This window comes from Syngnathus scovelli, chromosome 15, assembly GCF_024217435.2.
Source record: "Syngnathus scovelli strain Florida chromosome 15, RoL_Ssco_1.2, whole genome shotgun sequence".
Classification (NCBI taxonomy): Eukaryota; Metazoa; Chordata; class Actinopteri; order Syngnathiformes; family Syngnathidae; genus Syngnathus; species Syngnathus scovelli.
Window position 1 is genome coordinate 2,476,613 of NC_090861.1, and position 25,258 is coordinate 2,501,870.

The following is a 25,258-nucleotide window of genomic DNA, read 5'->3' on the forward strand; positions in this document are numbered from 1 at the left end:
TAAACTTTTATTACTCTGTAAGTACACATCAAACTAAAGTAAGCATTGAAAAAGTGACTTGATAGAAGTGTAAGCGCCTAGGAAAATCTACGAAAGCAGATTCGGGCCAGTGAAGAATAAAAAGGTGAATCCTGTCACCCCCATTTTTTTTTCCTTTACTGACCCTAATCCTCTTCCGTACTTTTGCGACTAGACTTCAGAACACGTTCAGGTTCTCCGGAAATCCGAGCGCCAGGGTGAGCACAGCGCAACTTAGGGTCACGAGGCCGGAGCTTGTGGTAAAGGTGATGAAGGAGCATTGCCCACGTTGTCCAGCTCCACAGTAGGACGCAAGTATGGAGAAGCCACACGTGATGGCTTCTCGTCTTTGCAAAAGATTTCCATGCATCTTGATACAGAGCCAGTAAAGATGACAGTGCAGCGTGCTGGACAAAAATGACTATCCATTTTTTGATCATGAATACATTCCGACATAATACAAAATCTATAATAAGAAACATCACCACATCAGCGTCACTGAAAAGCATTTTCATGATCCAAGCGGCGCACGAGCCAAATACTTGATAAGGAGTTTGGTTAAATGATTGCCATTTGGTCGTAAAACTGAGGCAACACGTAATCACACTTTGTCCTGAAGTGGGACGACAAATCCAAACCAAAAAAAAGTCCGCCCCTGACTACAACTTGGATTCTTTACTCTGACAAGTCCATGCGTCAACGTCCTCCGCTTCTTTTTTCTCTGGACCTTTTCGTCTGTGGAAATTGTGAAAAGGCAAAAATAAAATAGTTGACAAATATTTTGGTTTCGATTTGCACGTCCAGCACGACTGACCTGTATATGGACTGCATCTGTGTTAGGGTCTCCGGCAAAGGCTTCCCAAACGACTCCGGCAGCAGGAGAGAGATGAAGGCTCCACAAATGGCCAAAGCTCCCATCAGGATGTATGGCAGCGCCTTGTAATATTGACCTAGCGTATTCGAAACGTTCATTTGTTTCATTTGCTCTCATCATTGAGCGAGATGTTGGACGTACCGAGGTAGATGATGAAGGGCGAGATGATGGTCCCCACTCTCGCCGCCATGGAGCAGCAGCCCATGGCCGTGTTCCTGATGACGGTGGGGAAGAGCTCGGACGTGACGGCGTACACGACGCAGAAGGCTGCCGTCACGCCGAATTTGCCCAGCATCTCCAGCAGCACGGCCACCCACGGAAGATCTGAGCCCAGGGCGACCAGGCGTCTCGTCAGCAACGATGGTTGAACTTGCTAAATGCGTCTCGCAAAGTACGGAAGACTCACGTTACCTATGGGAATGAGGTGCACGCACAGGATCATGACTCCGCCCATCATTAGCGTGGACGACTGGCATAGGCGGCGGTAGCAAAAGTGCAGGAGTAACAAAGCGATCAGGTAGGCGGGGACCTCCGTCACCGCCGACAGGAAGCAGTTGAGGTACGGGTCTCCGTGAAGATTGGACGTGTTGAGGATCAACGCGTAGTAGCTGATGGTGATGACGAACCTGCAGGAGTCATGTAAGTCCGAACGAGTCAATCTTATGATTTTGTCAATGTGTCACGAGGACGGTGATTTGCGACCGGCGTGGACTTGAAATGGGTTTTCACTTACCACAGAATTGAACACAACAGGTTGATGGTGAATATGTTGCAGTTGCGTAAGATGGAGCCAATGTTGTATTTCTTGTCTTTCAACAGCATTGCATCTTCAATCTGGAACAAAAAGTCAATCCCGTTACGATTGTTTTTACAGAAATTTGCCAGCTCCAATTTAAAGCTCATGCTAAAACGACCTTTCTACGTGAACTTTACTTTTGAGACGCTTACCTCAGCCTCTGTGAAAATGGCCTTGGGCGGGGCAATTTTATTCATCCTAGCAGCGTCCATCAAGATGCTCTCAGCCTCCGCCACTCGACCCTGGGAGAGCAGCCAGCGTGGCGACTCGGGTATGAACCTGTACGAAGGCTGTTAGCTAGCAGCGGAATGATGCTAACCCTAACCCTAACCCTTACCACCACAGGGGGATGTAGATCAGTCCGCAGGCGGCCATGGGGATCAGCAGCATCCGCCAGGAGCGCAGGAAGTATGCCACGGGTGGCATGAGCATGTAGCCTATGGCCGAGCTCATGAAAACTCCCAGGGAGCAGAAGACCACGCGGGCTTTTGGGCTCAGAATTTCTGTTCCTGAAGACAAAGCGTGTAAAAACGGGGCTAATATTAGCAAAGCCATTTGTTAGATTTGTTCCTTGTTTGTTGATTTCAAATAAAGTACAAGTCTAGATCTGCTAGCTCTAAAACTTAGCTTTAGCTAACTACAATGCCTTAGCTTGGATGTTATGGCAACGGAAGCCTCACTCTGCATATGCATGAGCCCCCTCCCCCCCCTCGCCCCCCAGAATGCCAGAAGCTTTGTATGAAGACGTCCAGCAACTGAAGACAAAAATAACTCCCATTTAAAAGTCTCATACCCAGCACAAAGGCGATGATGTAATTGGAGAACCCGCCGGCACCGACCAGGAAGTAGATGAATGTGAAGATCTCCCAACTGTTTGAGAAGATCTGCGCCGTTATGCCCACTGTCTGGAGGACCATCATGGTGAACAGCGCTGGCTTCCTTCCGTATCTGTTGATAGGAAGCACAGATACTTGTTTTTTAATGCATGGGTGGCTCCAAAGATTTTTGCTGCCCACCTGTCCGACAACTGGCCCGAAAGAAACGCTCCCACCAGCACGCCCAGGTAGTGGATGGAGGTGGACAAAGGGATTTTGTGTGCGTTCTCGCAAACCAGATCCCACTGAAGAAGGTGGACACGTTTGTCAAAACCAAAAAGAATCTTGCTGAAACTACAAACGAGTGAAGCTTTTTTGGCTGACCTCGGTGGCAATGGTCGACTCATAGATGTCTCGGCTATACGTCCAGCCATCTCTGCAGGCTTCTAAAGGAATCCCAGCCACGTCCACCTCCACGTCCGGCACGGAGCCGTTCTGAGAGTAGTTCTTAACCATCTCCAAGTTGAGCCTGGTGCAAGAGCTGAGCCTAGCCATGCCATCCACCGTCTCCGTCGGGATGGTCACGTTCCTCCACGCCTGGCTGATGTTGGCGTCCTCGGGAACGTAACAGTGGTGGGACGGCGTGTCGGCGACAAATACGATGTAGATACCGATGAACCCGTTGGGGTAGATACTGATAGCCAAGGCGAAGAAAATCCGACGCTGGAAGCTTCCCCACGGTCCCAAAAAGGACGTGACGCTATCGTAGTCTCGCAGTTTAGGCTCACCCATCGTCTGACGTGCCGCGAAACAAATGGTGGGAAAAAAAGCGAGAGCTTCGTCTGTTCTGTCAGGAGTGGTGACATAGTAACTGTCGAGTCGGCACTTCTTATTTTCTCCCAGACAATTGGCCTTGGAGAACGTGTTAATGGTTAACAAGTTCTTGAACGAGCGTTATAAATTGCTTTCTTGCTCCTGACGACGATTCGGCCACTCCGAAAAGTCGCTTGGGATAAGAAGCCACGTGGCTGTTTGGAGTAGATGGTGCTTTGGATGTCTGGTGGGACCCTTTGAAAGGGTAAGCTGAGATCTTCTGCTTTGCCCTGTCGGAGATAACAGCACTATCAGAGGACGTGTGCAGTACCGTGTTTTGGCCACAAGTCGATGAGTAAAATAAAAAGCAGTTGATATTTGGCTTTATTTACATTTCAAGTCATTCTAAAGACTGGTGAGGTATCCATGTGTTTTGACATCAAACACAAATGGAAAGTTCTACAAAATAATGATCCAAATGTCCATCGGCAACCATCAGCACACACCAAAAGTGAATCGTTGCGAAGACTTCGCAGGTCACTTTTGACTTTGTTGTGTTTTCCCCGGTGTCCGCTCGCTCGCTTGGCTTTCTGGATAGTTTTTGGTTTTGGTTCCACAGCACCACCTGGAGAGAAACCAAAAGAGTCTATCTATTGATCTTTCCTTGTAAATATGGAGCTAGTCGGCCTCACCCTTGCCATTCCTGCATCTGTTCCAGAGTTTCCGGAAGGTCTCTGTTCAACGTCTCCGGGAGGAAGATGTTGACCACGCAGGAGCCGACGGTGAGGCTTCCCATGAGAATGTACGGCAGGGCTTTGTTGTAAGTGCCTGCCGCGAGTAGAAAACGCTAGACGAGGCGGGCGGGTAAAAGAAGAGACGGACGGACGTGCCTAAATAGATGACGTAGGGAGCCGTGATGCTTCCCACGCGAGCCGCCGACGAGCATATTCCCATGCCCAGGTTCCTCAGCACGGTGGGGTAGAGCTCGGCCGTGTAGATGTAGACGATGCCGAAGGCCACGGTGAAGCCAAACTTGCCCGTCATTTCCAGAGCTAAGGCTACATCCTTGAGGTCTGAGAGGAACGTCGAGTCATAGCTCTGAGGAACTCGCCCATGGTGATTGTTGGAACTTACTCGCCGGGATGAACTGGATGAGCAGCAGGACTCCTCCGCCGATAAGGAGAAAGACGGACAGGAGAGCTCTCCTCGGACATCTCTTCAGGAGCCAGGTGGACGCGACGTAAGCGGGTACCTCGGTGGTCGCTGACAGGAAGCAGTTCAGGAAAGGGTCCCCGCTGAGGTTGGAGGTGTTGAGGGATAAACCGAAGTAGCCCACGTTGATGGCCATCCTGCTTGACGAGACCACGTGAGATTCAGACGGAGCGTCAAAGCGCAGACTCGTCCGTCGGGATCGGGCTCACCAGAGAACCAGACACATCAGCGTGACGCATCTCATGTTCCTGGATCTCAAGACGTCCAGCATGGTGTACGTCTTGCTCGGAGGCAGGGACTGGAGATGCAACCACATCCATCAACCGACGGAAAAGCTGAATTTGACCCTCGCCGCTCTCCCTCCCGTAACCTAGCATGAAAACGACTTTACGCGGAACTCCACCTGGGCTCCTCTGAAGATAACAAGCGGTGCCTCCACTTTATTCTTGCGGGCGGCGTCTCTGACGACGGCTTCGGCTTCTGCCACTCTTCCCTGAGTGATCAACCACCTGGGAGACTCTGGGATGAACCTGCGAGCACACACGTTTGAAGTCCCAGATGCTCCTCAACCGACTCACCTCGCCTAGCGTACCACCACAGAGGGATGTAGACCACGGAGGTAGCGGACAGAACAGCAAGGAGGGTTCTCCACTCCCTGATGCCGTACGCGATCCACGGAAGAATCATGTAGCCGATGCCGTAGAAGAGGAACGCCCCGAGCGTCGTGAAGATCACCCGAAGCGTCTTGCTCAACAGCTCCGTTCCTGACCCAAAAAGAGATGCCCACTCTGCGGCAGACACGAGGCGAGACAGACGAGACCCTACCGAGTACGAACGCGGAGATGTAGATGGAAACCTGGGAAGCTCCGACAAACAGGAACATGATGCAGAACATCCTCCACGACTGGGAGAAAGACTGCAACAGGACCGAGATGCACTGAGCGCCCAAAGAGACGAAAACGATCTTCTTTCTTCCGTACCTAAAGAGGGAATAACGAGACCGACCTTAGCAAGCGTTTCTTCGAATCCTTTGATCTGAGAAAACGTAATCAAAGTTAGCACCATCCATCCATCCATCCATCCATCCATCCATCCATCCATCCATCCATCCATCCATCCATCCATCCATCCATCCATCCATCCATCCATCCATCCATCCATCCATCCATCCATCCATGATCTTATTGCAAAACAAATGTTATGGCAAGTGTCTAACAGTAGAGGGCGCTGTTTTGTGGAACAGTTCCTCCCCAATATCTTCATTTGTATCCCTCACTGAGGTTGCAGTACCTGTCAGAAAGCTGGCCTGAGATCAGCGAGCCCACCAGGTATCCTACGAACAAAGACGACGACGCAAAAGGAACTTTCCACTGGTTGTCGCAGACCAAGTCCCACTGTAAAGACACGCCATGTCACTTCCTGCCCTCACTGTCGTCACGTGACAACCATGCCGACCTCTGTGACGATGTTGGCCAGGTAGACGTCTCTGCTGTAGCTCCACCCGTCCAAACAGCCCTCCAGCTCCAGGCCCGCGAGGTCCACGTCCGTCCCGGGAGCGTAGCCCTCCGTCGACAGGTTGCGCACCAAGTCCAGCTTGTAACGCCGACAGCGGCTGCGTACCGGCCGTCCGTCCTCCTCGCTGACGGGAATGATGGCGTCCCGCCACTCCGCCGTCAGGTTGACCTCCGGCACGAGGCAGCGGTGCTCGGGGGCGGCGCCGACAAAAACGATGTAGAGCCCGTTGAATCCGGTGGAGATAAAAATGGTGTTGAGGAGGATGAAAGTCACGCTGAAGTGAGGTCCGGTTTGACCCAGGAAGGCCGTGTCTCGGTTATAGTCGCCCATGGTGAAGCGACGCTGCTGCCGTGTGCTGTGGCGACTCTCAATCGCTGAGCGGAACCTTGGGTGGGCCGCTGAAGCCTCCTCCCCCTCCCCCCTCCCCCCTGCTCTCATCTGGCAACGGCAATCAGGACTCATAGAAGGGAAAACTGATTTATCCTGACACCCTGTCCCCTCGACCGGCTCATTTGATTTCCTGGGATTTGATCAAACGCTTTCAAAAATGGCCCGGTCCATCTGCACGACCCCCCCCCCACCCCCACCGCCATCGCCGCCACAGCAGTAGTTTGCTCCAAACAACATTCCACACTTTTAAATTCTCTTGCACGTGCTTGTACTCTAAACGGTGCTAAGTAGCTGCTTTCAAAAGAACTTCGCTTTAAGTTCACGCCGGGCAGTGGAGGAGAATTTACGCTTAATTGTTAACGTGGAACTTTTTTATGGCTTTTCTCCTAACGCACACTTTCAATCTCAATCCGTCAATAAACATCCACGGGTTGAACGTGGTCTTGAGTTAATGTTGTGCGGTGTGTGTGTGTTTGTGCAGCAGAGCGTGAGGGTGGCGCTGGTTTCACTTGAGCGGACCAGTCCAAAATCAGAATCGCCACGCAGGATGGAGAGCAGGATGGACTACGAAGGCGCCACGGCGTTCCTAGGGGACTGGGGGCCTTTCCAATGTGGCCTGGCCCTGCTCCTCTGCATCACCATGATCCCCAACGGCTACGCTAGTTTGGTGCTGGTTTTTGCGGGCGACACGCCGGCCCACCGCTGCTTGGTTCCGGCGGTCAACCTGACGGAGGAGTGGCGTGACGCCAGCATCCCCCTGTATGAGGACGGCCGACCCGCCGAGTGCTCCCGCTACCAGTTGGAGGCTCTGCGGGCTTACTCGGAGGCGGGCTGGCTGCCCTCCCACGTCAACCTGAGCGCCGTGCCCCGAGAGGGCTGCCTGGACGGTTGGGAGTACGACCGCAGCATCTACCGCTCCACCATCGTGACTGAGGTTTGGCCTTTCCAAACGAGTTTCCGCTGAGAAGTAAATATGACGGCCATTTTGTTTTGAAGCAGCCAACTTTTTGTGTGCAGTGGGACTTGGTGTGCGGACAGGGATGGAAGAAGCCGCTGACGTTTTCGCTCTACTATTTCGGCTGTCTGGTGGGATCCTTCTTGTCTGGACAGTTCTCTGACAGGTTGATAAGCACAACGGCGAGGATGTGTTTGTAGATCCTGATTGATGGATGGATGGATGCTCGGCAGGTTTGGCAGGAAGAAGGTACTGTTTGTCACCCTGGCGAGCCAGACCCTGAGCGCTTTTCTGCAGGTCTTCATGCCCTCCTGGACAGCTTTCTGCGTCCTCCAGTTCCTCGCCGGCATGTCCGCCGTCTCCAACTACCTGGCTGCTTTTGTTCTTGGTATAACCATTTTTTTGGTCGGCATTTTTTGGAGGGCGGGAAAAAGGATTTTTGTTTTTGCTCTTCCAGGAGCCGAGCTGCTCAGTCCTCGATTGCGGCTCTTCTTCACCACGGCGGCCTCGAACATATTCTTCGCCTTGGGCTACGTGCTGCTACCGCTTCACGCTTACTTCCTGCGAGACTGGAGGACCTTGCTGCTGGGCATCACCACGCCCGGGTTCCTCCTTTTAACTCTCTGGTGGTAAGGTGCTTTTGAGATCTTCTGCCCGGATGCCCGCTAATGTCAACACCGTGCAGGGCCATCCCCGAATCGCCTCGCTGGTTGCTATCTCAAGGAAGGATCGCCGAGGCCGAGGCTATCGTCCGACTTGTCGCCAAGAGGAGCAAAATGGAGGCGCCGGCCAAAATCTTCACCACTTTGCAGGTTAGATGGTGTCTTGCAATGCTGAAAAAGGGCAGGAAGAGGAAACGAGTCCTCAAATAATCGAGATCTTAAATTCATTCAGCACACTACAATCAATCATTAAGCCAGCATATCTGGAGATGTTTTTGCTCTTCTAAGAACATTTTTATTTTCTTGCCCTCTATCTGGTTCACTGCTCAATGTCCAACTCCCGACAATAATTGACACACGTGTGTGTATGTGTGTGTGTGTGCGCTCCGATGCGGAAGTCAGCGGGGAACAGAGGACCTGCTGGAACTGGAATGTTTGCCAAAATGTACACTCTCTCACCCCGACATGTTTTGACCCTAAGCCCAATTTCAGTGTGTGGCACCTGCGCTCCAAAGCAAAAAATGACTTTTGCTTGAAACTGGTAGTTTTATTCCAGTAGTTTCTCTTAAGACAATAAAATGTATATCGAGAGAGCTGAAGAAATCAAATGGAGTGAGAGCAAGGGAAGTTAGCTAGCAGCTAGCTAACTAGATGTTTTTAATAAACTGAGCTTTCATTTGTCGTGTAGAAAGAAGGTGACTCGGAGATGAAGAAGTACAACATCTGCGACATGCTGCGCTCTCCTAACGTCCGCTGGATGTCTGTTCTCCTGTGGTTTGTCTGGTGAGTATCCCATGGAATCCTTGTGAGCTCTGTCGCTAATCAATCTCCTTTGGCAGGAACACCATCGCCATGGGCTACCTGACGCTGTCGCTCAACACGTCCAACCTGCACGGCAACGCCTACCTCAACTGTTTCCTGTCGGGGGCCGTGGAGATCCCCGCCTACCTCCTCACCTGGCTCATGTTCCGCCGCTGTCCGCGTCGACTCACCTTAGCCGCTTGTCTCGCCTCTTCGGGATTCTTCCTCCTGGTCATCCAGCTGGTTCCGGCGGGTAGGGGACCGCCCGCTTCCGGCATCCGGCATTGAAAGCAAACCATCCAAACGCCCGGCAGATACGCACTGGCTGGCGATGACTCTGGAGATGTTGGGCAAGTTCAGCTTGACGGCAGCGTTCGCCCACATCTACGCTTACACGGCGGAGCTCTACCCAACCGTGCTGAGGAACATGGGCATGGGCTCCTGCTCCATGGCCTCCAGGATAGGCAGCATCCTCGCACCCTACATCATCTACCTGAGTAAGAACGCACACACCCAACAGCCAAAGTTCTCCAGACGCACGTTCTCTCACTCTTTTGTGGCGCAGGAAGCTATTGGGTGTCGCTGCCATACATCCTGATGGGCGTCCTGATCATAGCGGCGGCGTTACTCAGCCTGCTGCTCCCCGAGACCTACGAAATACCCTTGCCGGAAACCATCGCTGAAACGCAGCCCTTTCCCGGGTGAGCCGTCGCCGGGAAACCGATATCAGCGTTTGCGCTCAATTGCTATAACTCTCTTTCTCCTCTAGGTGCTGCCGAAAGGAAGTCTACAAACCCACAAGCACCAAAGAAGAGAGCCAAAGGCAGTCCGTGGATGTCCAGTGAACCCATAGAATATTGCTTGTAGAAATCATTCCAATTATTCTGTAACGGATTTGTGATTTTATTTGATTGAATGACAATTTAAATGATCTTTTTTATTCTATGTAGAAATAAAAGATACATGTCACATAGAGCAAAATACTGTGGATGCCAACTGTGTGGGGACAAAAGAAAAGCAGTGACTCAGTAAAAAATTAATAATAATTATAAGGTGCTGTTTATTGGGCTGGTTGCGCAGGGAAACAACCACTCCTGCTAAACTGGAGTCACATTTGAAAATATAGAACAAAAATAGAAGATTACCATATATTCCACCTTTGACCTTCATTGCGCGTCCAAAACGAGCTGTGGCGACCTCTAGCGGTCATGAATGGATGCATGGATACTTTATTGATCAGTGTCTAGCAGTCTCAATACCCCAGAGCGGGTACATAAAAGAGAGGATAATACAAAACAAGAGAATGCTTTATGCAATTAATAAAGAATAAATAAATAAATACAATAGCAGTTGTGTGATCTGATAGGTGGGGGCGGAGTGGTACCCTTGCGCCTTCTGGTTGAGCGTCTCCCCCATTGCAGATTCTCCATCTTCCGCCGACTGGGCAAAGGGACCAGCCTTCGTCCTGCACCTTCTCAAAGATTCCACCTATTCTTTAACACATCTTTGTAAGTAAATTGTATCACGATGCATACAACATTATAGTTGCGTGTGATTTTTATTTAGTTTTCGTCCGTGAACATAGTGACGACCAAGCTAGCTGTCAATCAACCGGAAACTGGGCCGACTGTTTTGTCTTTACTGTTTTGGTGAATATTCGAATACATTGTGAATGACACCGGTGATATAAATTAAAAAATGTCATGATGTAGTTGTTCGTTTCTCTAAGCATTGTCACTCGAGAGAAGCCGCGGTTAGCATACATGCTAGCTAGCGAGCTAGCCCGCTAGCATTAGCGAGCATCTTGTAGAGCGCCACTACCGAGGTTAAAACAAACCTTATGACATCCATATGTGCACTATTAGTTGATATAACATATTAACGACAAACCAAATGTTATTTGTTGTGACAAACTTGAAGATGTTTCGTCGATAGGGCGGAACGAGACGTGTCCGGTCAATTCATTAGGTACACCAAATAAGATGGAAAAGAAGAGCTGTCCAAAATTCTGCAAATATGGCTAAAGTATTCGCACAATGTACTTAAGTAGAAGTAATTTCGTTGAAAAAGTGGCAAAGGTTGAGGTACTTTAAGGACAAAACAGTAAAACCTATGAAAAGTGTAAATACAGATTCCTGTAAAAATCAAACATAGTGTATGTAACCCTAATCGTTCAAAAGTTTGGGGACACCCAGACGATTTAATTTCACATGGGTATTATTATGACAGCAGCTTTTGCTTGTGTTGTTGAATGTTCTGTTGTTCTCCAGACGCCAAGAACCACAATCATGACGGACTCCAAGTATTTCACGACAAACAAAAAAGGTGAGGACAAATGTGGGAGAAGCAAACGCCAGCAGTCAGTCTTCTGCGTCATGCAAAACATTTTATTCACTCTGCCAGCAAGCGGATTCCAAAGCCATTTCGTTTTACAGGGGAGATTTTTGAGCTGAAGGCCGAGCTGAACAACGAAAAGAAGGAGAAGCGAAAGGAGGCTGTCAAGAAGGTCATCGCCGCCATGACCGTGGGCAAGGATGTCAGGTAACGCTCGGTCCGTCAAAGCAGTCGGCGACAAAACAAAAGCTTGCAGCTCCACGTTGTGAGCTGAGCCAGCGAGTGTCTTTGCAGCTCTTTGTTCCCGGATGTGGTCAACTGCATGCAGACGGACAACCTGGAGCTGAAGAAGTTGGTGTACCTCTACTTGATGAACTACGCCAAGAGCCAGCCCGACATGGCCATCATGGCTGTCAACAGCTTCGTCAAGGCAAGCTCACCCCGTCGCCGTGCCTTTCCGCTCGGCTCGGGCCGTCTCACGGTTGCCCCGCCGTCCCCCCCAGGACTGCGAGGACCCCAACCCCCTCATCCGGGCCCTGGCAGTCCGCACCATGGGCTGCATCCGAGTGGACAAGATCACCGAGTACCTTTGCGAGCCGCTGAGGAAGTGCCTGAAGGACGAGGACCCGTACGTGAGGAAAACGGCGGCGGTGTGCGTGGCCAAGCTTCACGACATCAACGCCCAGATGGTGGAGGATCAGGGCTTCTTGGACTCGCTGAGGGATCTCATCGCCGACTCTAATCCCATGGTGGGAATGCGCGTTTGTTTCTTGTCCGTCCATCAGCATTTGTTGGAGAAACCGCCGAGCCTCTCGCTCTCTCTCTCTCTCTCTCTCTCTCTCTCTCTCTCTCTCTCTCTCTCTCTCTCTCTCTCTCTCTCCAGGTTGTCGCCAACGCGGTGGCCGCACTGTCTGAGATCAGCGAGTCTCACCCCAACAGCAACCTGCTGGACCTCAACCCCCAGAACATCAACAAGCTGCTGACGGCCCTCAACGAGTGCACCGAGTGGGGCCAGATCTTCATCCTGGACTGCCTGTCCAACTACAACCCCAAGGACGAGCGAGAGGCGCAGAGGTAACCGCTTTTGTCTTTTTTCCATTTTCGACAAATAATGGGATGGAGCTAAGCTGACTGTTGTTTTTCTTTGCCTGTCTTCAAAGTATTTGCGAGCGCGTCACTCCACGGCTGTCCCACGCCAACTCCGCGGTGGTCCTGTCTGCCGTCAAGGTACTGATGAAGTTCCTGGAGCTGCTGCCAAAAGACTCGGACTACTACAACACGCTGCTGAAGAAGCTTTCGCCGCCCCTCGTCACCTTGCTGTCCGGCGAGCCCGAGGTTCAGTACGTGGCTCTGAGGAACATCAACCTCATCGTCCAGAAAAGGTGCTTGGGTTCAAACGGCGGCGGCAGCACTACTTTTTCACACTCAAGTCTTGTGTTTTGTCTGCAGGCCTGAGATCCTCAAGCAGGAAATCAAAGTCTTCTTTGTCAAATACAACGACCCCATTTACGTGAAGCTGGAGAAACTGGATATCATGATCCGTTTGGCTTCTCAGGCCAACATCGCCCAGGTCCGCATGTCTGCCTTGAAAGCGACAAAAGCCACCGCCACTTTCGCTCTTCACGTTTGCTGCTTCGCAGGTGCTGGCCGAGTTGAAGGAGTACGCCACCGAGGTGGACGTCGACTTTGTGCGCAAGGCCGTGCGCGCCATTGGCCGCTGTGCCATCAAAGTGGAGGTAGGACTCGATGGAGACGTCGCTTCTTTCCCCAAATGGTGGCCGAGAGCTTCCGTTTGGGAGAGTCACTCATACTTTTGCTCCGCCTTACTTTCTTTTTTGCAAATCTAGCAATCGGCAGAGCGCTGCGTGAGCACCCTGCTGGACCTCATCCAGACCAAAGTCAACTACGTGGTGCAGGAGGCCATCGTGGTCATAAGGGACATTTTCCGCAAGTACCCCAACAAGTATGCGGCTGCCTCCGTCCGACGGCCACCCTCGGCACCGCGGACGCCGCTTAGCGATCACGCTCCCGTTGTAGGTACGAGAGCATCATCGCCACCCTGTGCGAGAATCTGGACTCTCTGGACGAGCCGGACGCCCGCGCCGCCATGATCTGGATCGTGGGCGAGTACGCCGAGAGGATCGACAACGCCGACGAGCTGCTGGAAAGCTTCCTGGAGGGCTTCCACGACGAGAGCACTCAGGTTCGCTCTGAAGCCAAAGCCTTTTTATTTGTGTTGGTGTGGGCGTGAACGAGGTTCGCGTGTGGCCGCGCAGGTGCAGCTCACCCTGCTGACCGCCATCGTCAAGCTCTTCCTGAAAAAGCCGTCCGAGACTCAAGAGTTGGTGCAGCAGGTCCTCAGCCTGGCCACTCAGGTGAAATTTGCTAAAATGGCTGGCTTCTCTGCGGCGACCTCCCGCCCTCCCCCCTGAACTCGCTCCGTCTTCCGCAGGACTCCGACAACCCGGACCTACGCGACAGAGGCTACATCTACTGGCGCCTGCTGTCCACGGACCCGGTGACGGCCAAGGAGGTGGTGCTGTCGGAGAAGCCCCTCATCTCCGAGGAGACTGATCTGATCGAGCCCACGCTGCTGGACGAGCTCATCTGCCACATCGGCTCTCTGGCGTCCGTCTATCACAAACCGCCCAGCGCCTTCGTGGAAGGCAGCCACGGGATCCACCGCAAACACCTTCCGGTCCAGCACAGCAGGTAGCCAGCCCCTCCACCTCCTGGCACGAGCGCCAGATTGCAAATTGTCCTCGCTCTGGCAGCATCGACACGGGCGAGAGTCCGCTGAGCGGCGGGCCCGCGGCGTCGGCGGCGGCATCCTCTGTGGATCAACCGCACGTCATCCCGAGCCAGGGCGACCTGCTGGGTGACCTGCTCAACCTGGACCTTGGCCCTCCGGTCAACGTGCCCCAGGTTTCCTCCATGCAGATGGGTGCCGTGGACCTCCTGGGTGGCGGACTCGACAGCTTGGTGAGCTTCTACCACCAAGGTGTTCAACATGCCAAGCTCCTCAACTCATAATAGATACTTAGCATCCACAAAATGTGGCAGTCTAGATATTTCTTAATGACGTTGGTGCAGAATGTATTTTCCAGAATTGAGTGATCCTCTTGATGGCTTGCGGTTGCTAAGAAAACTCTCTGTCTTGTCTCTGTGTGTGCTCTGTCTGTCTTGTTTGGATTCTTTTTGTTTGGGGGTGAGGGGGGGCTCCTCTCTCTCTCTCTCTCTCTTTTTGTCTTTCTCTTTGTCCCGTAGCTGGGAGGAGACCTGGGCGGAGGTGTTGGGGGAAGTCCAGCTGTAAGTGCAAGCCGCTTCTGTTTGGCTGCTGCGCTGCATGCTTGGTCTCAAAAGGGCCTCCCTATCCGTCGTCTGATCGATTTCGGCTCGGCACGTTTTGGCCCGTCCGACTTGTGTCTGGCCTGGTCTTTAATGAGGCCATTCGCTGCGTCGCAAACGTCCGTCTTTTGCGGGCCAAAACATGCCGGGCGGCCTCTGCCTCGCTCTTCTTGCATATACAGTTGCACCAGCTGCTTCTCGCGTGCTTCTTCTCAGCTTGGTAGCACTTTAGTCGCCGGCGGCGTGTTTAACCTGAGCCGATTCGCCCGCCCGCTTCAACTTGGGCGGCGGCGTTGTCGTTGCTTCAGGTGGGTCAGAACTTCATCCCGTCGTCCGTCCCGAGCACTTTTGCGCCGTCGCCCACTCCAGCGCCTCCGGCCGTCACCGGCAGCGGCCTCAACGACTTGTTTGAGCTCTCCACGGGCATGGCCATCGCATCCGGAGGCCACGTGGCCCCGAAAGCCGTGAGTGCGAAAAGCGATTTGTTTTTTTTTTGCTGCATAAATCCAATGGCGTTTGGACCGATCGCACCTCTTTTGCAAGGTGTGGCTGCCCGCGGTTAAAGCCAAGGGACTGGAGATTTCCGGAACCTTCTCTCGCCGCCAGGGCCACATGTACATGGACATGACCTTCACCAACAAGGCCCTGCAGCACATGACCGACTTTGCCATCCAGTTTAACAAAAACAGGTGGAGTAGAACTGAACCGCCCCGCCCCATCCCGGTGTACGTTTCAAGGCGTCCTTGTGCTCTCCCTGCAGCTTCGGGATGATCCCCACCAGCCCGCTGCCCATTCACACTCCGCTGATGCCCAGCCAGGGCATGGACGTCTCTTTGCCCATCAACACCATCGGGCCGGTGATGAAGATGGACCCGCTGAACAATCTCCAGGTGCGCAAACGCGTCCGAGCGACAGACATGTCGGTTTCTGAAGCAATTTTCTGCTTTGGCGCAGGTGGCTGTGAAGAACAACATTGATGTCTTCTACTACAGCGTCCTCATCCCTCTCAACATATTCTTTGTGGAAGATGGAAAAATGGGTTTGTTGCTTTGACCTTCATGGGTGCCTTTGGTTCCCCACGCAATTTGGCCAAAGTTGTCAAGTGTGCCTCTTGTGTCTTCTCAGAGCGCCAGGTGTTCCTTGCCACCTGGAAAGATATCCCCAATGAAAATGAGCTGCAGTACCAGATAAAGGAGTGCCACCTGAACGCGGGTAGGTCCTGCAAACAGCCCAAAGTCAAAGCCAGTGTGCAGAAAGAAAGAACGAACTAACGCGCGGAGTGTGAGAAGGGCCAGGCCCCGTCCGTCACGCCCCCCAAAAGCAGACTCGTCCTTCAACGACCTCAACTTGTTGTTTTTGTCCACCCACTTGCTTGTCTTGTAGGACACTTGGCCGGAGGGAGCCATCCACTTCTTTTGACCATCAGTCAACTCACGGTTGCATACGTTTTCGGAATCGCTGGCCGCCCGTGCTAGTTGCCCGGTTCGTTCGTTGAGAGCTCCCTCGAGTCGCTGTTAATTAGCCGTCCTTTTCCTCCTAGATGCAACGTTTGTGTTAGCCTCCAGTTTTAGCATGTGTGTGTGTGTTGCTAGCTAAACTGAGGTACCCGGTGGCAGAGCAACTTTTGGCTTCCACTAGTGTCAAAGTTGCCACGTTATTTATTTTTCCCACCTGACTCTAAACTTTCAGACACGGTGTCGGGCAAGCTGCAGAACAACAACATCTACACCATCGCCAAGCGTAACGTGGAAGGTCAGGACATGCTCTACCAGTCCCTGAAACTCACCAACGGAATCTGGATCCTGGCCGAACTGCGCATCCAGCCAGGCAACCCCAACTACACGGTACGCCGTTTTGTGTCTCTAAAAACAAAAGTCTACACACCCCTGCTTAAATCTCGACTGTTTGCAATTGAACGAGGGAGGGGTGTGTGGACTTTTTCTACACGCACATATGAGTGACCCCGGCCGATCCCACAGCTGTCCCTCAAGTGTCGGGCCCCCGAGGTGTCTCAGTACGTGTACCAGACTTACGACGCCGTGCTGAAGAACTGAGCGGCCGGCTGGCTTCGCCCTCGCCTTCCTGCTCAAAATGGTGGCCAGTCATCCATTTCCCTCCCGCTAGATTAAAAAGGGTAAATGTCATTGTGATCACGGCTCTGACACACACACACACACACAACGTAACAGTTTGTTTCTCTGCTGAGAAACGATTGGACTGTGAAAATGCATTCCATCCGTAAATGTCTTCATGTATAGATCAACTCGCACATTTTAAACACTCAACGTTTTGTAACACTCCAGCTCCCCCCCCCAACTTCCAGGACCAAGCATTCACTTTTTTTCCTCCTTGTTTTTGTAAGTCTAGCTGGAAATAATCTGACCCACGGCGGCCTGCCGGCGCTTTTTGGTGCTTGTTGTAACTGAACAAACTATTGGCCTTCAAATTGAAATAGATTGAAGCATCTCCTCATAGAAACGTCCCTGTGAGAGTATCGTTTGTGTCGGTGGGAATACGTAAACGTCCTTGTCGTAGACTTTCTCCAGATCAGATTTTTCCTGCGTATTTTGTCTGTCATGCACATCTTTATTGTTGCGCCACAAATGATCTTAATAAAGTGTCAAGCACTAAAATGCTTTTGTGCGTCTAGTAAACTACAAAGAGCTCTTTTTCCAGACACCAACTTTTTTTTTTTTTTGGGTGAATAAGTGACCTTAAACTTTTTAAGGCCAGCTAGCGTTATCAATGATTGTCCGAGCGATTGTGCAAACGCTGGCCGTCAATGTTCAACCCTGCCGACACGTGTCGGACGCCCTAAAGAAGAACCGCTGTCCGTCCGACGCTGCGTTCAGCTGGCGACCTCGTGACCGTCGCTCACCCGCCAATTTGTTTGTTAGGAATCCCGCCCCAGGGGGGAATTCCAAGAAAAGACGCCTTGCGCTAACATTGATGCAGCTCGCGTTCACTGAGGGCAGAAAGAAACGTTTAGAAAAAGAATCGAATGGAATCCATATTGCAATTGACATTATTTTTTCAAGGTCATCTTCCTGTATATTTTTTAACCAAGACGATCGATACATGAACATCAAATTCTGCACCAATGTTTCGGCCTTCCCTGGTCCGGCGAATAAACCGTGAATGAACGAGTCGATACGAGTCAATAAAATCAAGTTGGGAAGTTTTCCCGGTTCAGACGCAAATTCGGATTGCCGGAGTTTAGAGTTGGAAATTGTAATGACCAGCAGTTTTTGGAGTTATGCCTGTTCACAATGACTCGTCTTCGTGTCGCTCAAGTTATTACCAGCAAGTCTCGCATGAACATTAACAGACACCGCAATGAGGTGGGGGTCGGAGGGGTGTGTGTGTGTGCTTGGGGAGGGCAAGGGGGTTTCATCGAGAGCCAAGTGACATGTCAAAGTCTGCACACCCCGGAGGAGGACTTCTCGCCGTGGTCTGGCCGTCGGGACCCGGTACTGTACAGTAAGCAAACGTTCGGAAATCCTCTTGTGCACTTTTAAGCCTTTAAGGCGACTCAGCAGACTGCCGGGGAAAAAACAACCAAAAAAAAAACCCGTCATGACAACTTTCAGTGGCTTGGGTGTTTTTCTGACAGGTTGATTTGAAGGTGAGAAGAACGTCATCTTCAGGATGGGCTTCAGTGAGCTGCTGGATGAGGTGAGTGATGTGAAAGCGTTGGGAGAACCGGCTGCAAGTGTGGAGTGGAGAGGAGAGTGCCGCCGTGCCGCGTGCGGTGATGTGTCCGATTCGTTTCAAGTCGGCGGCGTCTCAAAAACCCATCTGGCGACCGGTCCATTTTGGAGCAGGTCCCACCAGACCAGTTTTGTCCCTTTTGACGAGCGACCGGTGTCAAGCTTGTCCACGTGCCCTGCTATGGGCGAACGACCGGTCCATTGGTTGTCTGTACATTGAGCGTGTGATTGGCCAAACGAGCAGTCCCAATGATGCCGTAGAAAGTTCTGGCTGGAGCGGAATATTTCAGTCCACTCCTGTGTGCCACCGCTCAGATGGGCGGTTTTGGGCGCTACCAGTGGCTCCACGTGACCCTCATCAGTTTCCCGGGCCTGCTGATGGCGAGTCAGAACCTCCTGAACAACTTTGTCTCAGGGACCCCCGGCCATCACTGCAGCGTGTCCACCAATCATAGCCTCTGGAACCTCACGCAGCAGGTAGGTGATCAGTTGGCATCTCGCACGACCGCTCACCGTGCCATTGACGCCACGCCACGTGCTTTAGGTGGACCAGGAAGATGTTTTGAAGGCCTTCATCCCAATGGACGCCTCTGGAACGCGGCTGGATCGCTGCAGGAGGTTTCTGGGCCGCCTACTTACGTGGGCTAGTGGCACGTGGGTGACGTTAGCTTGCTTTCAGATACGTGACGCCGCAGTGGGAGTTGCTAACCGCCAACAACTCGGTTAACGTCAGTCACCTGCCCACCGAAAGCTGCGCGGACGGCTGGACTTACGAGTCCTCGGAGTTCCGAGCCACCACCGTTTCCGAGGTGAGTGGGACGTTTACGCCATCCGGCAGGAAGTTGTCGACATCCAGCAGCAGCAGCAAACCATCCGGAATGGATTGTGTGTCTTCAGTGGGATTTGGTGTGTACGCGGCGTCCCCTCAAGCAGATGATCCAGACGGTGTACATGGGTGGCGTTTTAGCGGGCGCCGTCGTCTACGGCGGCCTGTCCGACAGGTGAGCCTCTTTGCTTCTGCAGGTGCTTCCCTCTGGTGGACGCTACCGGGCATTGCAAAAGGGGACAAAAAAGATGATTATGTTTTTATCTCAGGTTCGGGCGGCGCTCTATCCTGATTTGGTCGTACCTGCAGCTGGGCGTCCTGGGCTCCTGCTGCGTCCTGTCGCAGTCTTACTCCATCTACTGCATGTTCCGCTTCCTGAGCGGCATGGCGGTGTCAGGCATCATCCTCAACTCCGTCTCCCTGAGTATCACCTTTACGTTTTTACTTTGAGGTTCTCGGCGGGCGAGCGAGCGAGCGCGTGGCCTTGATCAACTGCGCCGACGCTCTTCTCGTTTGTCGTCAGAGGTGGAATGGATCCCGACCAAAACCCGGACTCTGGCAGGAACGCTCACCTCCTTCTACTTCACCTTTGGTCAGATGCTCTTGGCTGGTTTGGCTTATTGGCTCAGGGACTGGAGGAAGCTGCAGTTGGTGGTGTGCGCTCCCCACTTCCTCTCCTTTGCCTTCAGCTGGTCGGTGCTCGCCGTCGCCACGGTGTCGCTCGCCTCCAAAACGGCCCTCTGATGAAAAGCCTGCTCACAGGTGGTTGGCAGAGTCACCGCGATGGCTGGTCCTTCGGGGTCGATCCCAGGACGCCTTGAAGACCCTCCGCAGAGTGGCTCTCATCAACGGAAAACCCAAAATGACGGAAAAGCTGACGCTGGAGGTTGTCCTGTCGCGCATCTACTAATGAAACCCAACCACTTGCTGGCCCAACTTGAAATTCCTTGGCGTGCCACAACGGAAGCTTGCTTGACGTGTGACCTGCAGGTGCTTCACTCCCACATGAGCAAAGAGATGGAGTGCCATCGCAAGACGCTGACCGCCTACGACCTGCTGAGGACGCCCGGCATGAGACGCATCTCTGTTGGCCTCATCGCCGTCTGGTGAGGAACAACTTACTCCCACCCGCCACCACCACCAGCAGCCATTCTCATGATTTCCACCCGTGTTCCTTCCACAGGTTCTCCACCAGCTTTGCGTACTACGGTTTGGCGATGGACCTACAGAAGTTTGGGGTGAGCGTGCTAATATTTTGGCTGCGCCACATGCTAAGCTAAGGGCTCCCGCTCCTCGGTGCAGGTGAGTATCTACGTGATGCAGCTCATCTTTGGAGCCGTGGATTTTCCCTCCAAGTTTGTGGCTCTGGCCATGCTCACTTTCCTCGGGAGGAGGGTGACTCAGGCCTTGTGCCTCCTCATGTCCGCCCTCTTCATCTTCGCCAACACCTTAGTCCCGACGGGTATCGCACACTCAAAAACAAAAATCCGCTTGTGCGGTTTGTGGACACAGTTTGTATTCCTCTGTCAGACATGCAGGTGGTCAGAACCACGTTGGCGTGTCTCGGTAAGGCCTTCACCTCGGCGTCCTTTACTACCGTTTACTTGTACACTGGAGAACTTTACCCAACCATCATCAGGTATGATTTCTCAAAATGTACACTCAAACTATTGGTCGTATTGCGCTTGGCTACGTTACTACCGACGACACTTTGACGTGGAACCTGGCAGGCAAACCGGAATGGGTCTGGTGTCCACGATGGCCAGAGTGGGCAGCATGGCGGCCCCCGCCGTACTCATCTTGGATGAGGTAAAGCCATATTATTAGAAGTGCTTTCTTTGCAATTAATACCATTTGGCACCCCCTCCAGGTTTTCCCCGCGCTGCCCAGCGTGGTGTACGGGGGTGCGGCCGTGCTAGCTTCGGGCTTCGCTTGCTTGCTGCCGGAAACGCTCAATGCTCCGCTGCCGGATACGATCCAGGATGTGGAGGAGAGATGGTCTGGAAAAAGGCACGCCGGCCAGAAGGAAGGTTCGTCAGAAGACGAGCAAGTGGAGCTGTCTTTAAAACAAGTGAAAGAAGTTGAAGGAAGCGGTCTCAATGCCCTTTGACCTATTATGGCCACTTATTCACCGATGTGATCGTTTGATCCATCTTTTATTTGTTATGTAGTAATCATATGATGTGTTGATTTACAATTGTAACCCGTGTCTTTCATTTATATGAAAATAAGCATCGATTGATCCAATTAATGTGCCGTCTGATACAGATACGAGAAATATAAATGGTAATGATGAAAGAGACTGTTTTGTTTTCAACTGTTCTGTCGTCATCATCTTGTCTGTTTCAAAAGAATGAACATGTCAAATAAGTTAAATATGAATAAATTAAGTAGTCATTGTTAGCTTTCATAATGGGATGTACGGGTTAAAGTTTAACAATAGATCTACACGCGAGTCGATAATTGAACACATAAAATCCAATGTCATGGATGTCATTGTCGGGAGAAACACGATATGTTTCACCCGAGTGAAGATAGAATAGAATCATGAATAATTATCAATAGCCCTCCGTTCTTTTCTTATTTTCATTTCTGATGTGATTTCGTGAGGAATGAAAAGATGTTTTTTTATGTGTCCGACTGTATATTGTGAACGCCTCCTTGCGTCAAGTGACTTTTTGTCGTTCATAGGATGGATGCTGGCCGATGTTTTGTTTAGCGTAAAGACGAGCATCCTGGTGACGTCATTGCGCTTCCGCGTCTCCGACCAATCGGACCGCATGTCCTCCGGGCTTTCATTTGACCGACAGCCGTGATGGCCAATTGCAGAGCTCCAATACTCTGACCCTTAGCACAAGGGGGCGGGGTGACGCGCGCTCGCTAGCACAGCGGAAGAAAATGGCGGCCGTGGCCACCGAGCCAGGAGCTGCGGCGATTCGGACGGCAGCGACCACCGACAACGGCTCACTGGAACCGAGCTTGAGCGGCCAGGGGCGCATTTTAGACTCCCCGGAGCCCGAAGGAGCGCCTGAACCCGAGCCAGCCGTGTCGCCCGAGCTGGCCGCGGAGTTGTTTAGCGCTCGCTTGGGAGACGGTGGCGACGGGGAGGAGCGCCGCCATGTCAGGCTGGAGCCGGAGCTGGACCCCGCGGCGGGAAAAGTCCAAGGTGAGGTCGCCGCTGGCGACGCGCTCGTCCACAACCGGAGCGCCAGCTTCAGTCTCGGGGAAGCGTCATGGAGTGACTCGGCGCAGGCGGCCTACTGTAGCATCCTCGCGCAGCCCAAGCCCTCCTCCTCCGCCGTCTTCCTGCACTCCTTCCCGGCCCCCCGTCACCCGCCCGGCGCCGAGGCCGGCCTTTCGCTAGCGGAACCGGCGGAACCGACCACGAACGCCGCGGACCAGGACCGAGGCTACCCGGCTTCTGTCCAACCCGAGCAGAAGCCCGTTGCTAGCCAAGACGCCGGATTGGTCGGTACCGCGGACGCGAATCCGGATTCTGAGGAAAGGGGCCCGTGTTGCATGGACCTGACACCGGATGTCAAGCCTTCCGAAGTCTCGTCGGGGGCTGAAACCGTGTCGTGCGCGACGCGGCACGGCGGCTGCGTGCAGGACCTGAGCCTCAGCCTCGGCTCCGAGGTTCGGGTCTCCTTGGACCACGTCATCGATGACGCGCTGGTTGTGTCGTTCCGAGTGGGCGAGAAGCTCTTCTCCGGCGTTCTCATGGACATTTCCAAAAGGTACGACAAAGGTGGATTATTTCTTGACAAACAACATGAAATAACTTTGTGAGATTTGGCCACCAGCCTTCTACTTTTCTGCCATTCATATCTGTGAGTCCATTCACACAACCCGTCGTCTTCTTTATTTGACAATTCAAAATGGGCCAAGAGCTTAGTGAACCACTTTACATGTTGAGTTTGTGTCTTGAAGGTGTTTTATTTGGATAGGTTGTCACATTTGAGTCTCTAAGGTTCTCCTTCCCTTTGCACAGGTTCGGACCATACGGAATTCCCATTACGCCCTTTCCCCGGCGGGAAGACCAGAGTCGACCTCAGAGGGACGCCATCCCTGCGGAGGCTCCCGTGTCCCCCAAGCAGGAAGTGGCCACGGATGATGATGCGACACCTTGCCCATGGAGCTCCAAGCCGCCCCCACTGTTCCAGGAGGGGGCGCCGTACCCGCCCCCGCTGTTCATCAGGGACACTTACAACCAGGCGTTACCTCAGCCGCTGCCCCGGAAGATCAAGAGGCCCAAGCGGCGCTACCGCTGCGAGGAACCAACCTCAATTATGAACGCCATCAAGCTGCGCCCCCGCCAGGTGCTGTGCGACAAGTGCAAAGGCGTGGTGGTGGCGGCCGGCCGTCGGCCGGGCACCGTAGACCTGAGAGGCGAAGAGGTGTCGCGGCGACGGAAAGCGGCGGAAGGGCCCGTCTCGGCTGAAGTCAAGCGACTAAGGAGTGACGACAAGGGCAGTCGCAGCGACAGACGCGCCCCATCGGGGATCCGAGTGTCCGCTGCCGCTTCTGCGTCCTCGCCTCGTGTCCTGCGGGCTGTGTCCTCGTCCTCGTCCATGCGTCTGAAGCTTAACTCTAAGAAGGTTCTCCCCAAAGGCACCCCAGCGGATCGCTCCAAAACTCGCCAGGTTCTCAAGAAGCTGGCGCGGAACTCGCAGCCGTCACCGCCGCCTCTGCCGCTTGGGGAGAACCAGGACAGAGAGGCCGGAGGCGGCGGGGGCAAAGCCTTGACGCGCGCCGCCGCCTTGCAAAACCACAACCAGAACCAGAAGGTCCACTTCACCCGCCGCCTGCAGCACCTTAGCACCACCCTGGTGGGCCCCGCCTCGCACACTGCGCTGCCGCCTCGAATGCGCCTCAAACCCCAAAGGTATCGTACCGACGACCCTCAGGCCACACCCTCCTCTTCCTCCTTCTCCTCTTCCTCCTCTTCCTCGCCTCCCAAACACACTCGCTCAGCCGCCTCTAGCCCCAAGCTTCCCGCACACGAGCCCGCGCCGCCCTCACCGCGCCTCGCCCCCAGTCCCACGCCGCCCGCTTCTATTTATGCTGCTACGGAGGCCAAGGAGGCTCCACCTCCGCCTCCTTCCCACCCCCCGCACCACAACGTCTCGGAGACCGTAGACCCGGTTTCCTTAGTGCCCCCCTGCCCGGCTTCCGCCGAGGCGCTGGTCGGCGACGAGGAAGGAGGTGAACTGAAACGGCATCGCAAGTCTTCCACCTCGTCCTCCTCTTCCTCGTCGTCGACGACGACGACAACTTCGTCGTCTGTTTTCTCCAAGTCGGTGTCCAAATGTCTGCTGCCCGACGGGCGCACCGTGTGCGTGGGCGACATCGTGTGGGCCAAAATCTACGGGTTCCCCTGGTGGCCGGCGCGGGTGCTGGGCATCACGGTGGCTCGGCGGGCCAATGCCGTGTTGGCGGCGCGGCAAGAGGCGCGCGTGTCTTGGTTCGGCTCGCCCACCACCTCCTTCCTGCCGCTCTCGCAGCTGTCCCCCTTCCTGGAGAGCTTCCAGTCGCGCTTCGACAGGAAGCGGAAGGGCCCGTACCGTCGCGCCATCTCCGAGGCCGCCAGCGCCGCCAAGCAGCTGACGCCCGAAGTGCGTGCGCTGCTCACGCAGTTTGAGACGTAGCAGTAGAACGGGACGCCGCTCCCGCCCCCTTTGCTGCAGGATGTCACGTGCGATCGTGCCAGCCAGCGCTCTGTTGTTGGGAATCGCTGTTCTGAGCGAGCGAGCGAGGTTGAAGATTTTTGGGGACGCGTGCATTTTATGGTTTGTTTGTTCGGGCTTTGTTTTTTTCATGCTGTGACGGAGACAAAGAACTAATAGAAGCTGTGAAACCGTTCTCCAAACTGAGGTCATGGGGTTGGAGTTGTCATTCCCACTCTGAGCCAGTTTGCCAGGACACCCCCTCCCCTCTCCCCCCCTCTCTTCCCATGATGATGACAAATGGTGTATTTTCCCTCTCTGTTTGTCTCTTGCTCCATTTTGGGGAAAAAAATTCCATCTGTTTGCAGATTAGCAATTCTGAACAAAAACGAGTTTGTGGAAATGTTTTTTTCCCCCCCCCACCTTTCTCTGATGTTCCAAATCTTAAATAAAACTTCCTTTTGAATTGTGGTCATTTGAGCTTTTTTTCTTCTGCCGCCACTGCTGCGCCTGCGCGACTCGA

General features: G+C 53.3%; 6 protein-coding genes across 9 annotated transcripts; 4 read left to right on the forward strand and 2 right to left on the reverse strand.

Moving 5' to 3' along the window:
• Positions 1-32: 32 nt before the first annotated feature.
• Positions 33-3,586, reverse strand: LOC125981894 (solute carrier family 22 member 4-like). The gene is made up of 10 exons (XM_049741956.2): positions 2,888-3,586; positions 2,705-2,808; positions 2,482-2,636; positions 2,026-2,197; positions 1,841-1,967; positions 1,626-1,726; positions 1,304-1,518; positions 1,034-1,216; positions 833-968; positions 33-753 (listed from the first exon to the last, which is right to left on the reverse strand). Exons 1-10 carry the CDS (start codon positions 3,293-3,295, stop codon positions 678-680), a joined length of 1,677 nt encoding a protein of 558 aa, XP_049597913.1. The 5' UTR covers positions 3,296-3,586; the 3' UTR covers positions 33-677.
• LOC125981892 (organic cation/carnitine transporter 2-like) lies at positions 3,529-10,325 on the forward strand. 2 transcript variants are annotated; one of them, XM_049741951.2, is made up of 12 exons: positions 3,529-3,581; positions 4,035-4,098; positions 6,915-7,367; positions 7,451-7,554; positions 7,622-7,776; positions 7,846-8,017; positions 8,074-8,200; positions 8,739-8,833; positions 8,890-9,104; positions 9,166-9,348; positions 9,417-9,552; positions 9,621-10,325. In XM_049741951.2, the coding sequence occupies exons 2-12, from the start codon at positions 4,075-4,077 to the stop codon at positions 9,694-9,696; spliced, it is 1,740 nt and encodes a 579-aa protein (XP_049597908.1). In that variant the 5' UTR covers positions 3,529-3,581; positions 4,035-4,074; the 3' UTR covers positions 9,697-10,325. The 2 variants fall into 2 exon arrangements, with proteins under 2 accessions (XP_049597908.1, XP_049597909.1); XM_049741952.2 differs by lacking the exon at positions 3,529-3,581 and having other exon boundaries at positions 6,918-7,367.
• LOC125981889 (solute carrier family 22 member 4-like) lies at positions 3,683-6,965 on the reverse strand. The gene is made up of 10 exons (XM_049741949.1): positions 5,984-6,965; positions 5,819-5,922; positions 5,354-5,508; positions 5,121-5,292; positions 4,932-5,058; positions 4,738-4,826; positions 4,451-4,665; positions 4,207-4,389; positions 4,009-4,144; positions 3,683-3,941 (listed from the first exon to the last, which is right to left on the reverse strand). Exons 1-10 carry the CDS (start codon positions 6,503-6,505, stop codon positions 3,854-3,856), a joined length of 1,791 nt encoding a protein of 596 aa, XP_049597906.1. The 5' UTR covers positions 6,506-6,965; the 3' UTR covers positions 3,683-3,853.
• On the forward strand, positions 10,209-17,166 carry LOC125981882 (AP-2 complex subunit beta). 2 transcript variants are annotated; one of them, XM_049741940.1, is made up of 22 exons: positions 10,209-10,359; positions 11,122-11,176; positions 11,287-11,392; positions 11,480-11,615; positions 11,689-11,934; positions 12,069-12,259; positions 12,346-12,567; positions 12,635-12,755; positions 12,826-12,921; positions 13,033-13,148; positions 13,223-13,388; positions 13,462-13,560; positions 13,638-13,897; positions 13,960-14,167; positions 14,453-14,494; positions 14,842-14,997; positions 15,077-15,222; positions 15,294-15,423; positions 15,488-15,572; positions 15,659-15,745; positions 16,223-16,377; positions 16,513-17,166. In XM_049741940.1, the coding sequence occupies exons 2-22, from the start codon at positions 11,140-11,142 to the stop codon at positions 16,585-16,587; spliced, it is 2,880 nt and encodes a 959-aa protein (XP_049597897.1). In that variant the 5' UTR covers positions 10,209-10,359; positions 11,122-11,139; the 3' UTR covers positions 16,588-17,166. The 2 variants fall into 2 exon arrangements, with proteins under 2 accessions (XP_049597897.1, XP_049597898.1); XM_049741941.1 differs by lacking the exon at positions 14,453-14,494.
• Positions 17,167-17,860: 694 nt separating this feature from the next.
• Positions 17,861-21,371, forward strand: oatx (organic anion transporter X). 2 transcript variants are annotated; one of them, XM_049741953.2, is made up of 15 exons: positions 17,861-18,013; positions 18,147-18,208; positions 18,559-18,720; positions 18,788-18,861; positions 18,923-19,052; positions 19,141-19,244; positions 19,339-19,493; positions 19,593-19,761; positions 19,832-19,955; positions 20,060-20,175; positions 20,253-20,307; positions 20,372-20,531; positions 20,600-20,708; positions 20,800-20,878; positions 20,940-21,371. In XM_049741953.2, exons 2-15 carry the CDS (start codon positions 18,182-18,184, stop codon positions 21,177-21,179), a joined length of 1,704 nt encoding a protein of 567 aa, XP_049597910.1. In that variant the 5' UTR covers positions 17,861-18,013; positions 18,147-18,181; the 3' UTR covers positions 21,180-21,371. The 2 variants fall into 2 exon arrangements, with proteins under 2 accessions (XP_049597910.1, XP_049597911.1); XM_049741954.1 differs by having other exon boundaries at positions 17,914-18,003.
• Positions 21,372-21,935: 564 nt separating this feature from the next.
• pwwp2a (PWWP domain containing 2A) lies at positions 21,936-25,206 on the forward strand. The gene is made up of 2 exons (XM_049741945.2): positions 21,936-22,806; positions 23,061-25,206. The coding sequence occupies exons 1-2, from the start codon at positions 21,968-21,970 to the stop codon at positions 24,715-24,717; spliced, it is 2,496 nt and encodes an 831-aa protein (XP_049597902.1). The 5' UTR covers positions 21,936-21,967; the 3' UTR covers positions 24,718-25,206.
• The last annotated feature ends 52 nt before the right edge of the window (positions 25,207-25,258 follow it).

Bases quoted from the DNA above. Each gene is read 5' to 3' on its own strand.
- LOC125981882 (XM_049741940.1), top strand. From the start codon at position 11,140: ATGACGGACTCCAAGTATTTCACGACAAACAAAAAAG. The intron at 15,424-15,487 runs GTGCGCAAACGC...GCTTTGGCGCAG, and splicing joins ACCCGCTGAACAATCTCCAG to GTGGCTGTGAAGAACAACAT. The intron at 15,746-16,222 runs GTAGGTCCTGCA...CTAAACTTTCAG, and splicing joins GGAGTGCCACCTGAACGCGG to ACACGGTGTCGGGCAAGCTG.
- LOC125981889 (XM_049741949.1), bottom strand. From the start codon at position 6,505: ATGAGTCCTGATTGCCGTTGCCAGATGAGAGCAGGGGGGAGGGGGGAG. The intron at 5,923-5,983 runs GTCGGCATGGTT...GTGTCTTTACAG, and splicing joins TGGCCAACATCGTCACAGAG to TGGGACTTGGTCTGCGACAA. The intron at 4,390-4,450 runs GTAAGTTCCAAC...CGTTCCTCTCAG, and splicing joins CATCCAGTTCATCCCGGCGA to ACCTCAAGGATGTAGCCTTA.
- LOC125981894 (XM_049741956.2), bottom strand. From the start codon at position 3,295: ATGGGTGAGCCTAAACTGCGAGACTACGATAGCGTCACGTCCTTTTTG. The intron at 2,809-2,887 runs GTCAGCCAAAAA...CACCTTCTTCAG, and splicing joins AGTCGACCATTGCCACCGAG to TGGGATCTGGTTTGCGAGAA. The intron at 1,519-1,625 runs GTAAGTGAAAAC...TGACTCCTGCAG, and splicing joins CTGTTGTGTTCAATTCTGTG to GTTCGTCATCACCATCAGCT.
- oatx (XM_049741953.2), top strand. From the start codon at position 18,182: ATGGGCTTCAGTGAGCTGCTGGATGAG. The intron at 19,245-19,338 runs GTGAGCCTCTTT...TTTTTATCTCAG, and splicing joins TACGGCGGCCTGTCCGACAG to GTTCGGGCGGCGCTCTATCC. The intron at 20,532-20,599 runs GTATCGCACACT...TTCCTCTGTCAG, and splicing joins CAACACCTTAGTCCCGACGG to ACATGCAGGTGGTCAGAACC.
- pwwp2a (XM_049741945.2), top strand. From the start codon at position 21,968: ATGGCGGCCGTGGCCACCGAGCCAGGAGCTGCGGCGATTCGGACGGCA. The intron at 22,807-23,060 runs GTACGACAAAGG...CCCTTTGCACAG, and splicing joins CTCATGGACATTTCCAAAAG to GTTCGGACCATACGGAATTC.
- LOC125981892 (XM_049741951.2), top strand. From the start codon at position 4,075: ATGTTGACCACGCAGGAGCCGACG. The intron at 7,777-7,845 runs GTATAACCATTT...TTGCTCTTCCAG, and splicing joins CCTGGCTGCTTTTGTTCTTG to GAGCCGAGCTGCTCAGTCCT. The intron at 8,834-8,889 runs GTGAGTATCCCA...CTCCTTTGGCAG, and splicing joins GTTCTCCTGTGGTTTGTCTG to GAACACCATCGCCATGGGCT.